The sequence below is a fragment of the Scleropages formosus genome, chromosome 18 (assembly GCF_900964775.1).
Source record: "Scleropages formosus chromosome 18, fSclFor1.1, whole genome shotgun sequence".
NCBI lineage: Eukaryota > Metazoa > Chordata > Actinopteri > Osteoglossiformes > Osteoglossidae > Scleropages > Scleropages formosus.
The window spans coordinates 19883325-19895807 of NC_041823.1; the positions used below are offsets into that span (position 1 = coordinate 19883325).

Here is a 12483-nt window from a genome sequence, read left to right on the forward strand (position 1 = left end):
TCATTTTAAACGAGGTTCTTCTTAAACTTATTATTATTATTATTATTATTATTATTATTATTATTATTAACATTTATGTGGTGATCGCTTTTTTTCCCTAAGCTGCCTTGCAATGTTAGATAACCAGCTTTGAAATATTACCTTTTTTAATACACCAGTTTATTTTTTAACTCGTCTTAGGTATCTTGATCGTGGATATTAGCGAGAGGAGCGAGATTCGAACCAGGAACTTTAAAAACAACAGTCCGCTACCCGCTTTACCCCCGAAACCTTTTTACTGTTATTAAATATGTAGCATTATCCACCTTCGCTTTTAGGAGTTCCAGTCGTGCTCAAATCAAGCTCATGATAGAATGAATTACAACCATTCTTCCATTTATGAAGGTAATTTGTCCTTTGATATGTGTCAGTAAAGCTAATATGCGTAAGGTGAACACTGAGCTTCCATTAATTTAAAAAATACATTAGCATGATTACGTAATTCGTAAGGACAGAAAGTTACCCAATTTTCCCATAAAAGTATTAGAAATTGTGTATTTTTTTATTTTTTTGTTCTAGTAGTTATATAGTTGTAGTGGGTATAACCCAATGCAGTTTTGCCTTATTGTAACGGCCCGCGTTACTGTGTTTAGGCGGGAAGATTTGCATAATGGAAGTAGTTGCATTGTGGGTAACTTGTAAATAGCGTGTGCAACCAGTGGTGGCACTTCTGGGGGAAATGATGGGTGATTGTTTGTCAGAAAACTTGGGGATACTAAGTATGTTAGTAAGGTTGGATTGTGGTGTAAGTCTGAGAAGAAACTGAGTATTATTTCCGTATGTGTTGATTTTCATAAGAATGTTTAAGATGTATGCTGTCTTTGTGTCCTTTATTGCCTATCCAAACTCATCACACTGAGGGCAATGTTATATATTGCACTATACCTCTTTTTCTTGACTTACTGTTTTTGTGTGTATTGAGGTACAAGTATATTTGTATGCCATCTGTTTACCTTTATTAATTTAGCTGATGCTTTTTTTTTTCCCCCAAAGCAACTTACACTGTTAAGGTTACAATTATTTACCCATTTATACAGCAAGGTAATTTTTACTGGAGCAATTCAGGATAAGTAGCTTGCTTAAGAGTACTACAGCCAGAGATGAGGCTCAAACCTGCAACCTTTGAGTCTAAAGGCAGTTGTTCTAACCACTACTCTACAAGCTGTTTATTATGATTTATTCAGAGGACACAACAAGCAAGATGACTGGATGTGCAGGAGTGGGCGGCAACCTCCTGTCTTACAGCAGCTGTCTGACAATGGAGTGTTGGTTCCCCCTCATCCTCCCCCCTGTGTCCTGTTTAGTTTCCCTCCTACTGAGCTATGGGGAATCATACAGCTTGGACAGACTGAGGTGGACACTTGTGAAAAACAGAATATGACCCTTACACAACCTATAGGTCTGTCACACATGCATGTCAAACTCTGGTACATAAAGTAAAACCAATGCAGCAAAGCCTCACATGGGAGCCTTAGCAAGAGGCTCATTCAAAGGTGCACACTTCCCACTCATCCGGTGACAAATTTATATTGTAAGTCAAAACAATTCGGTGCAATGTGTAGAATATTAGAAAATTGTATCTTGGATCACATGGTACTGCTGGTCAGGGGGAAGGGATCGCTAGTCAGTGTGAGATGCTCCGAGAGGAGGAGGATGTGGGGTCGGAGTGTGTGTGTGTGAAGAAAAAGGTGCAAAGTGTGAACAGTAGCAGGCCTAGGTACAGAACTTTTTTGTTGCTGTATGCTGCTGAATTCCAAACTTTGTCATAGTGAAATACAACAGCAAACTGCACAAACACAGGAAGAGCTGTACATCATTTTACCGTCGCACTTTTTTGGACTTGGAACAAGTCCATTGTCAAAGTTTAAATGTGGCATGTGAAAGGGGCAAATTCATATAAGTTACAATTGTTTCTAAAAGTGAAAATGTCTGAAGCCAATGTTTCTATAAAGGGGGATGTATCCTTGTGGTGGTCCATGGCTGTGTTGTTCAGGGGTGGAGGGTGAAAAGGTGCTGGGACACCTGTATGAGCCAGGAGATGGACTCCAGCAGTGTGGGGGACATTCCTGCACGAGAGATCCTTGGTAAAGGCATAACATCAGTATAATGTCCATCAGACTGCTATGCTTTGTGGATGGGCATTATCACCCTAAGAGAAAAGAAAACATGAAAAGAAATATGACAGCCAGATAGAGAAGATCACTCAGAACAGCTAAATATTGGCATTACCATGCCTTTTACACTGAATGCGGGAACATCCTAGCTTTCATTATCTGAATATCATGTGCACTGGTGCTCTTTCTCCTGTTTTATTCAAATGTGTTATGTAAGCATTGAAACATTTCACTACACTTCAATAGCTTGGCAGACAATAAACATTTATTTATTGCTTCAAACAGTGATTACAAAGTTCTGCCTATCATAGATAGAATACATAAATATAATAACAAAGGACAGAGAAACAGAAACAAAATAAATGGACAGATTACATTTTAATTAAGGGCAGTAGCAAAGCAATCTCATTTACTTAATGAAAGCTGTTTTGTTCAACTGCATAAGGATCAAACGATGACATGTTTTGTCCACGAATGCATTCAGTTTGGTCACGGAACAATACATTTAGAAAGGAAAAAAAATGAGAACACTTTTCATCTTAATGCATGATAACATACAGTAAATATTGCTGAAACAGAAACCAAATATCAGAGGCAAAATGTGTGTTTTCATTGAGGCAATTTATATTGATTTAAATGCTTAACTGTTCAGAGAAATTTCTTTGTAGAGACCTATGAGTCATGAAGGTTTGATTTTTTTCCTTGAATGTTCCAGCGAACCCTACAATGAACTGGCATCCCTTGCAGCATGTATCCCCCAGCCTTGTGCCCAGTGATTCCGGGATAGGCTCCGGGCCTCTGCGACCCTGACCAGGAGAAGCGGTTTGCGAAAATGAATGAATGAATGATTGAATGAATGTTCTAGGACGTAGGGGGGCTTGGTCCTTCCACGGGACTTTACCATCTAAAGGCAATTCAAAGTGACACAAAAGGTGGTGGATTGCAAGTAATGATGAAAACAGCATTTCTCAGTAAACAGAGTCTTTGTTTTCCAGTCTTCAAAATCACTGGCTACCAGTCAGGTGTCAGCAAGGGCAATGTTCATATCTGAAACAAGGACACACACTTCACTTCTGCAGCACAGCACAACACAGCATAGACGGTAATTGGATGGCATTATGTCACATCACTGAGCCTGTGAGATAAGAGATGGTGACATGAAGTCTCAGTGCTGTGGCCACTTGTGACCCATGATGATTTTGATTCTTACCTATCGAGCTCCTTATATACATCATTGTCACTGGTGGGTTTCAAGTCCTGTGGACAGGGAGATTCACGCTGTTAAGATGTGATTTATGTCTCAGCGGGCCACAGTGCGGTGGACTTGCTAATACAGCTAATGCGGTCCTGGCAATAAAACGGGTGACGGATGGCGTACAGGGCCACATCGCTGACTGCAGCAGGCACTGGACCTGTCTGCGTACAAGCTGGCACGTTCCTGTCAGTGTGTGCAGAGCTGGGAGACCAGTTACTCACCATGTACACCGAACTCTGTGTCTGCAGGCATCATGGGGAAAGAGAAAAAAGGGCAGGTTGTTCTTCGCCATGAATGTGTGCGAAGGAGCAGAAAATAACATGCAGATGGGTTTGCACAGATACAAAAGTAATATTTTCCAAACCTGTCTCAGATCTTCAGGGTTTTCATAGATGTTCTCCACCTCTCCGGTGTGATATGACAGAGACTGCTCAATACCTTGAAAGAAAACACCTGGGGTGAAGTTGATAAACAAATCACACAGACAGACAGCAAACCTGGACACCACATTCATTATATCCAACTCTCAGTCTGCATCAGTTAGAGCCGCTTCAATCATTAATGCAGACTGACAGACTACGATAGACTCTGAATAGGAATGCTTGTAGACTCACCGCGGCGAGCGTTGTGAGCTCTGAGTTTCCATAGCAACACACCTGCAGCCACAGTAATCACAGGAAGCAGGAATCCCAAAAAAGGGAGCGAGGAGGGGGAGGGAAAGGAAGAACTGGGGAGTTCTATTTGGAAGTGGCAAAGAGAGAGAACAAATAACACAGTCAACTGGTAAACACGGTAAAGCAGCAGGGTTGCAGTAGGAATGCGTTGCCATGAGGGGGCAGCGTCATGCTTCAGATTACAGCTGCGGCCAATGACACCGCAGGCACAGGCGCGATGGCACTGACACCCTTTCGGCACAGGGACCCTGGGACCCTACGAACAATCACACAAAGCACTTATGCATACAATGAACTGTAAGTGGCTTGAAAGAATCAAGCTATTACACCGTTGTCTAATGTAAACGTGAACAGAAGACAACCGTTTGCTTTTCTGGCTTCTCTGCTATTCAGGTTTGCTTGGAAAGGGTGACATCATACATGCAAATCAAAATATGAGGTAAGACAGGATGCTATCGGGGCTCGAGGCGAGTTTCGGGAGCATTCTTATCGAATGTGCTCAAAATTACCATGTACCTTCTAAACGGGGTGTTAACCTTTTAAATCTGCCACTGCAAAAGACGCAGCTTGTCAAGGTTCACAAAACAGAAACGGAGCTGGGTTTTCTCACATATGGATGGGAAGGTGCGAGTGTGAGAATGATAAAAACAGGGAAGGGCTGTGAAGATGATCAACGGAGAACCCCGATTTCTCTCACCTTCCTCAGCTGTCAGGATCTAGATAAAAATAAAATTCTTTAAATAACCACTCGAAACCTGCATTTTCTCTCCTCGGTGCTTACAGCTTGTGACTAAGCTGAAAGGAGGGCATCTGGCTGATGGGGCCACAAATGCTGTAGAACCGACATCAGCATGGGTGCTACTTCATCCTGAAAGCACTAAAGTGCAGCGCACATGCTGTCACACCTTACCCGTCATGTAATAGCAGTGGGGTCATTTGAATTTGCAGGACAGTCAGTCATGATGATCATGCAAAGTGAGCTGAAGAGAGCAAGCGGTACACAAAAAACACATTTACACGCACCATTAAAAAAATCGAGAACTCGACGTGATGAGGCCGGACCGTCAAACAGAGACACTGCTCAAAAATAACCAGGAGTCACCATTCTCGGCTTAAATCTGATTTTTCTCCCTCACGCAAAGGTTTTCCCATGACATACGGCTCACCTTATCTGTGGAATGCATGTAACCATGGAAACAGATACAAAAATGGTAACAGTTCTGGCCGTGCTTAAAATTCCAGAAACATGCATAAACAGAACTGTTAACAGCGATATATTCGTAGGTCTGAGATTAAATTTGTTCTATAGTCCAGTCAAGAACCCGTTGTTTTAAAATAGCTTTTAAAGCCCCAAGCTGTGTCCTCCGCTGCCTTTAAAGCACGACTTAAGGAATAACAAAAAAGAAAGAATAATAGTCGCATGTTATCTTTCAATTATACTATGTCATTTTATATGCAGAAAGAAAACCAGGTTCATATATTTGGAAAAAAAAAGCCCAAAAAAGACCTAATCAGATTAGGATGTTATTAGTATGTCACAGCAAGCTAAGCTGCCCTTTTCAGATAATTCTAAATCATTCTCATTCAAGTCGTCTTGAGTTTCTTCACACAGCTACAAACCATTTCAACATAGGTCAGTCATTTTAAGCTACTTTGCTCAATTTATGATCTTTTTAAATGATCTCGGGATATCTTAAAGCCTTCTTTATGTCTCTGTAAGTATACAAGCTGGCTCATCGGATGTGCCTGGGGGTGTTACAGTATAAGTTATCTGAAGATGCGTTCGAAAAGATCAGGGAAGCGATTCTGCAGGTTACTTTGATAATACCTTTAATTCAGATGTAATCATCTTACATTTCATCCAATGCATTTTGATATCTGTATTATTTTTTGAGATAAAAAGACTAAATTGGATTATCTAAATAAATTAGAAATCTCTGAATCATTGCAGATATGCTGAAATTCATAAACAATGCGGTTTTCCATATTATTGCCGGCCTTTTGTTGGGATTCGTTGCAAAGCAGGAGCGAGTGAACAATGTGGAGGACCACTGCATTCCTGCACTCTTGATCGATAGACTATGATCCGCCCCTCGTCTTGAACGTTAGTTGGGCTCTGAGCAAAAGACACGCTTGCTGTCGCAGAAGTTTCCCTGGTATTCAGTGAAGTACGAGACCCAGCAAGCGAGTGATGCATCACCGAAGGTTTATGACATTTCTGGGTCTCAGCGTGTCGTTATCTTAGATGCTACTCTCGATCAACACATTTCTGTTGTTGCGCTTAAAGGTCAGTCTCCTGCAGCTCTTAACACCACTACCACTGTTCCCTGAGGCCCGGTGCTCTGCTGCTCACTGTTGTGGTGGTACTTAAGTGCTCTGCCTTACTGCAGCTCAACTAGCCCCTTATTCCCCTCACTTGACGTCTACCTTACACGTACCGACAACCACCACCGAGGGTCATCGAGATCTCCACCTTGCCCCCCTGAGAGCAAGCAAACCTGGGAAGCAAACAGGCTCAGCATCATGCACCTGGGACAAAATTGCATCTGCTTTCTGTCTCAAGGTCAAGAGCCTCATGCTGTTTGCACGGTAATGGGCTTGGTGCTGCTCTTCACATGGGCTAAACGGAGCTCCTCGGCCGAAGCTACGCAACTTCAATACTAACCGAAGAATCTGATTGCGAGGGTTTCAAATACCTGTCTACTGAAACAAGTGCCAAGCAAAACAGCGCTGAGGAAACTGAATAATATCCTGGTAAAACACTGTGTTATATTTGCGTGGCATCTGAAATATCATCGATCTAGTAACAGAATCCACCCTACAGACGATCCGGGCTGCCGCCTCACATCCACCCCACAAACCTGACAAGGGTTAGTGCCTATCTGTATCTGTTGTGTGGACTCTCCAATCAAAACAAAATGTGAAAATTTGCATCTGAACACGTGAACACATCTGGTTCAATAATAGACCAAACTGATCATAATGCAGGAGCTGGAGATGGAACGTAGCAGGAAAAATACCAGAGTTCTCCGCAATGGGGACATTCGTTTCACTCACCGTCACGAGGCAGACTTATCACGTGCACGGCTTCCAGTTTCTTCCCATTATTCAGCTCCAGCGTGCAGGTGTAATTCCCAGCAGTTTCAGGGCCGGGTGGCGTTTCAACTTTGATTTTGAGGCTGCCCGGCTCCAAAGAGCTCCAATCCAGCCTGCGGCTGCGGTTCTCGTGAGTCCAGGTGACCGTCTTCACCTGCGAGCGCTCCGAATACCGGCAGGTGAGAGTCAGTGCAGAGGGTCTGGAGGAAACAGAGACTTAAAGAAGAGGGAAGGACGAGAAAAAAAGGGCCCAAACAACGATTATTGTTACGGCTTCTTCATGTCGACAGTCCACGCAGTGTCCATTGCTGAAAGAGACACCAAGGGCCAATTGGAATAAGTATGAGGTAATGTGGTTCAACAGGTTAGGAATATTACAACTCATTGTAACCATCCATAGAGGCTTATTGTGCCCTAGAAATATGTATCAGGTGTTATTTTACATAATCTTATTCCTAGTATGTTATTATTAATATGCGTTTGGCACTTGAGGAGTTTGATGACTAACGTGTTACTGGACAAAGACAGATTAAGCAAAGCACTGTGCTTTTGGCAGTGATGGGTGTTGTGGGAGGATCAAGTTATTAAATGTGTGGCAGACCACAGTGGTGTATCACTGCGCGCAGAAAGGCGAACATACGCCCCTCTGGATGTGGTCTCATCCACAGTCCGTACCATGCAGCACGCTGATTCTGGTGCCTTGGCTGAAGACGCTGTCGTTGAGGAAGACCTCACAGATGTACACGCCCCCTTCTTCGGGCTGAGGTGTGAGCTCAAAGGAGAAGTCACCCAAAGAGGCGGAGCTTTTGAGGTGGAGGCGGGACTTGGTCAAGTTTCGAAAGCGCTGCCGCCACCGGTCATAGGTGAAGATTTTCTCAATCTGTGTGACGTGCCACAATTAAAACACACATATGATTTCCTTATCGTGTTAATACAATAAATTACCGATTTGGTGACTTGAGCTGCAAGGAAAAAAATAAATCACACACACACACACACACACATTTTCAGAACCGCTTGTCCCATACGGGGTCACGGGGAACCGGAGCCTACCCGGTAACACAGGGCGTAAGGCCGGAGGGGGAGGGGACACACCCAGGACGGGACGCCAGTCCATCACAAGGCACCCCAAGTGGGACTCGAACCCCAGACCCACCGGAGAGCAGGACTGCAGTCCAACCCACTGTGCCACCGCACTCCCTCAAAAAAATAAATCAACTTTAGAAAATTGTAATTGCAGTTCGTGTTATCATATGCTATAATTATAACCAGTAAGCATGTGAATTCTGTGTATCAACCTTTATTTTTATTTTTTTGCAATTTCTACAAAACTTTTCGCTTTATTTCTCTCTAATTCTGCAATTTCTACTCTGGCAAGTTACAACTCCATGCTGAACATCTTCAGACATCCAGTCTGCTGGTAATTTAACAAGTTATAATTGTTAAAACTCTCGATATTGGAAATTTCATTTCAGCCCATTTGGATTTCATTTGTCAGCACCGAGGGATTGAATAGTAACAGAAAAAATATTTCAAGACTTTGTGCAAACAAGAAAGACTAATCGAAATGAAATTGCTCCATGTCATAGTGCAAATACTTCTATTATAAACTGTGTATGGAACAAGTCGACAATTAATTGCTGGTATCAAATATGTAATTGTGATTAATGCTTTTCAGGAAGGGATTCTGAAGGTAAATGTGGCCTGCTATACCTTCTGCCTGGAGTCTGGGTGCTGCCAGTAGAGAAGAACATAGTCTCCACGGACAGGGGCACACGATAATACCACTGGTGTGTGTGCGAGACATGCTTTTGACAGCTGGGTGTCTGAGGGACAAGGAGGAGGTAGGAGGGACATGAGGACAATGCGGATCAAAGACAATAAGACAATAAATATGAGAGAAAAATAAGAGTTGAAGTCTTGCTAGGCATAATTCCGTCCCTTATCTTAACCATAAAGCGTCGCTTATTTTGCTGTTTGATCATGCAGATTTACTTACTGAAACTTAGGTTGAATTGGACAACCCTGGAAACTGTAAGGCAAAGTCACAGGGAGAAAAGACATTTCAGTATAGAAATCGTTAGGAAATGAAACATGTAAAGTGATACATACAGGGTTCTTGTTGACACCAGAATTATTCCCTGGACTGATACTGTTGTGATCTGTAAAATTACGAGAGCCATTCCTTTATGTGAGTCTGATGCGTATAATTCGGCCCGGAATAATCTTTCTCGTTTTTCCTTGTATGTCCGTTAGAAACCTTAATCACATTTAACGTTCTTGCTGTATTGAACCCGATGACGCAGCTTCAATGTATTTCCCTTCTCCTTTCTCAGTGACCTACAACCTTTTCACTTCCTCACCTTTCCTTCTTACCTCTGTGGGCTCATCCCCTTAACCCTCACACACCTGCGGTCTCCTATTCTCGTAGCCGTTTTCCTCGCTTACCATCAACTGTGACTGGGTACAGGAAGAAGAACGCGGGCCTGCTGCAGTTTCCCCGCGGCCGAATCCGACAGGTGTAATTCCCTCGGTCAGCAACGGTGACAAGGGGCAGCTTGGCAATCACAGCCCCGGAGGGAAGTGTCTCACATCGCAGCGGGAGCCCATGGGGAGAGAGCCAGGACATTTCAGAGACGGCGTCCCGGCTGGACGCCTCTGCCTGCAAGCGCAAGGTGCTCTGTTCTGAGACAGGCAGACGGGGACCAAGAGAAACTGGAAGAGAGAAGAAATAATAATTAATGGCAGTGGCTAAAACTCCAGTTTCGGCACAGGTCTGGAAAAACATTTGTGCGATTCAGAGAAATAATGTCATGTTGATGACAGACGGGGTCAAGATTAACGCTGATTTATAAGGATAATATAGAAAAAAAACATTACAGCTCCTATGTTCACGATTAAAGACGAGGGAGACGGTCAGAAGAACTAGTCACCAAAGCGGTATGCACCTGTGAGAATGACCAGCACTGTGACTTCCTCTTTCAACTTCTTCTGCCCTTGCTTGATCAGACACATGTAGTGTCCCCCGTCCACAGAACGGGGCCTGAAGAACAGAGAGAAATTTCCCGACTTCCAGGAAACCGAATCAGCCAGACGCACATCTGTCTTTAATGCCTCACCCAGGAATTCCTGCCTTTCGTTGGCCGAGAGAACCAGGCTCACGGTGTCCCCGCCATGCGGTTTCCACTGCCAGTGTACCTCCATCGTGTCCTTCGGTGGCCGCTGAGAACAAGCTAAGAGCACGGGTGCCCCCTCTGTAGCCACAACAACATCATGCCAGTCCCCGGCTGACGAATATACATAAAAAAAAATTACAGATGTTTACAAAAACAGCAAAATTTACATTCATTTTCCCCAAACATCAGCGTAAATGAATATACACAGTATATATAGCTACTAAGTCACTACTAAATATGTCATTTACAAGAAGAAATGTTATTGCATTGTCAGTTAAGCACTGTACTGTGCAAAACCACACTTCAAACTGGCTATTTTTCAGATGATATGAGATAGTTATTTAAGAAGTGCACATCGTACTATAAACAAGACCTAGTAAAATAAGTCCCCAGGATCTCGTGTGCTCTGTAGTTTGTAATAGCTATAATAAAAATATTAAGAAAAGAGGAAGAAAAAGAGGAAATCCTCATACACACACACAAACAAACAATCTATACTGTCTCTTCATTTTTGTTGAACCTGTACCTTCAGTCAAAACTAATCCAGTGAAGAGGAGCACCGCGGCAGTGGGAGAGGAGAACAAAGAAGCATTCATCGCACAAAAGTTGGTGGCGGATCACGCGAGAGACAATCGGACACGTCGACGTCGGCTCTTAAATGTTGTTCCTGCGACTTTGCATAAGCTGCCCTGTATCTCCTCATCTCTCTCCTCTACATTTTCCTCTATTTTGGACACAAACCCACAGAGGAAAAGCTGTTGTGGGACATGAGGGGAGCAGAAAGTGACAGCTGCAGGAAGATGTTGACATCGAGTGCCTATGTGCATGTCTGCTGATAAACAAAATAATAGCGGGGGGGGCAAGCATAAGAGCACGGATAGAAAACCCAGCAGTGAAGCTGCATGCACATGTACAGACATACGTGAACTGTCTGCCAAGATGAAGCGAGACTAAAAATTGCGTGCATGTGAACATGCATTAACAGTGAGAACGCTCACACCCTCTGGGCTCCATGTCTTTACATCCCTTGAATATCTTTAATTAAAGCTAACGGTATTATCGTCCCCTCGGAGTGCTATTAGCAGATCATCACTTAATTACTGCTGTGTTAATGGGGGAAGGAGAAAGTGGGGGTGAGCGCTGATGGAGTGGAAAGAAAAAGGGGGGAGAAAGAGGAACGGCTCGACGGAGACGGGAGAGCGGGACGGCAAAGCGCAAAGTGGGCCATCATCGGAATTACGCCGCTGAACGTGTCACCTTCTCCAGAATTATAATCCCATTACTCACCTGCCTGCTTCGTCGCTCGGGCCCCCCCAATTATCCACGTCTGAAGATGGCCGTGACTGTAACCAAGCGTGACCGTGAAAACACCTCGGTGAAGAACCGGATGTGCCGGCAAGGCCGTCTGGTGAGCTGGTGAAGAGGCGCCGGGGCTGCCATTGATTTATACTAAAGCTGAATCATCAGCGCAACAATAGGAGTTGCTGCAGTTGCAAGCCTAGTTCTTCCACCCGCTCGTTTGTACTGTGCTGGGGGTTATTTATCGAGAGTCTCTTGCGCAGGCTCTTCCCAGCGGGATGGCATACACAAGAGGTGTGCATTGAGCTCCGCTTTGGGACTGTTCTCGGTCTCTTTTAAATAGCAGGAAAACGGTTTTTACAGTTAAGTACACAACTGCTCACCAAACACCATATACACACGTAAGGGCACGGGATGTAAAACCGATCATTTAATTTTCCATTTCACAGGTCATTCATTCATTCATTATTGCTAACCGCTAGACTGGAGCCTGTTCCTATAGCTTGTGAAGCAGGGTACACCCTGGAGAGGAAGCCACTCCATCAGAGGGCTATCACACGCTGTACAGTCAATTTACAGTCGATAATTCACCTGTAATTTCCAATTTGGCCCGTGCTTTTGGAAGGAAACCCAGAGCAAATGTGCAAACTGCACACAAAGCAAGATTCGATCCCATCTGAACCCCAGGAGCGGTGCTGTAGCTGCTCATCTACTGTGATGCCACACTTCAGAGGTTCTGTCCTCTTATAATAAAAATCATGAGCCAACAACCTGGACTTTTGTGTTACACACACACACACACATTTTCAGAACCGCTTGTCCCATACAGG

The 12483-nt window shown here is 43.8% G+C and overlaps 1 protein-coding gene across 1 annotated transcript; it reads right to left on the reverse strand.

Moving 5' to 3' along the window:
- Positions 1–2965: 2965 nt before the first annotated feature.
- On the reverse strand, positions 2966–12483 carry g6fl (g6f-like). Its single transcript, XM_018732013.2, has 12 exons — positions 10881–12483; positions 10127–10465; positions 9627–9893; positions 9178–9210; positions 8892–9004; positions 7854–8058; positions 7140–7394; positions 4023–4145; positions 3773–3846; positions 3630–3650; positions 3364–3410; positions 2966–3200 (listed from the first exon to the last, which is right to left on the reverse strand). The coding sequence occupies exons 1-12, from the start codon at positions 10948–10950 to the stop codon at positions 3179–3181; spliced, it is 1569 nt and encodes a 522-aa protein (XP_018587529.1). The 5' UTR covers positions 10951–12483; the 3' UTR covers positions 2966–3178.

Bases quoted from the DNA above. Each gene is read 5' to 3' on its own strand.
- g6fl (XM_018732013.2), bottom strand. From the start codon at position 10,950: ATGAATGCTTCTTTGTTCTCCTCTCCCACTGCCGCGGTGCTCCTCTTC. The intron at 9,005-9,177 runs GTAAGTAAATCT...CTTGTCCCTCAG, and splicing joins CCAATTCAACCTAAGTTTCA to ACACCCAGCTGTCAAAAGCA. The intron at 8,059-8,891 runs GTATAGCAGGCC...CACGTCACACAG, and splicing joins ACCCAGACTCCAGGCAGAAG to ATTGAGAAAATCTTCACCTA.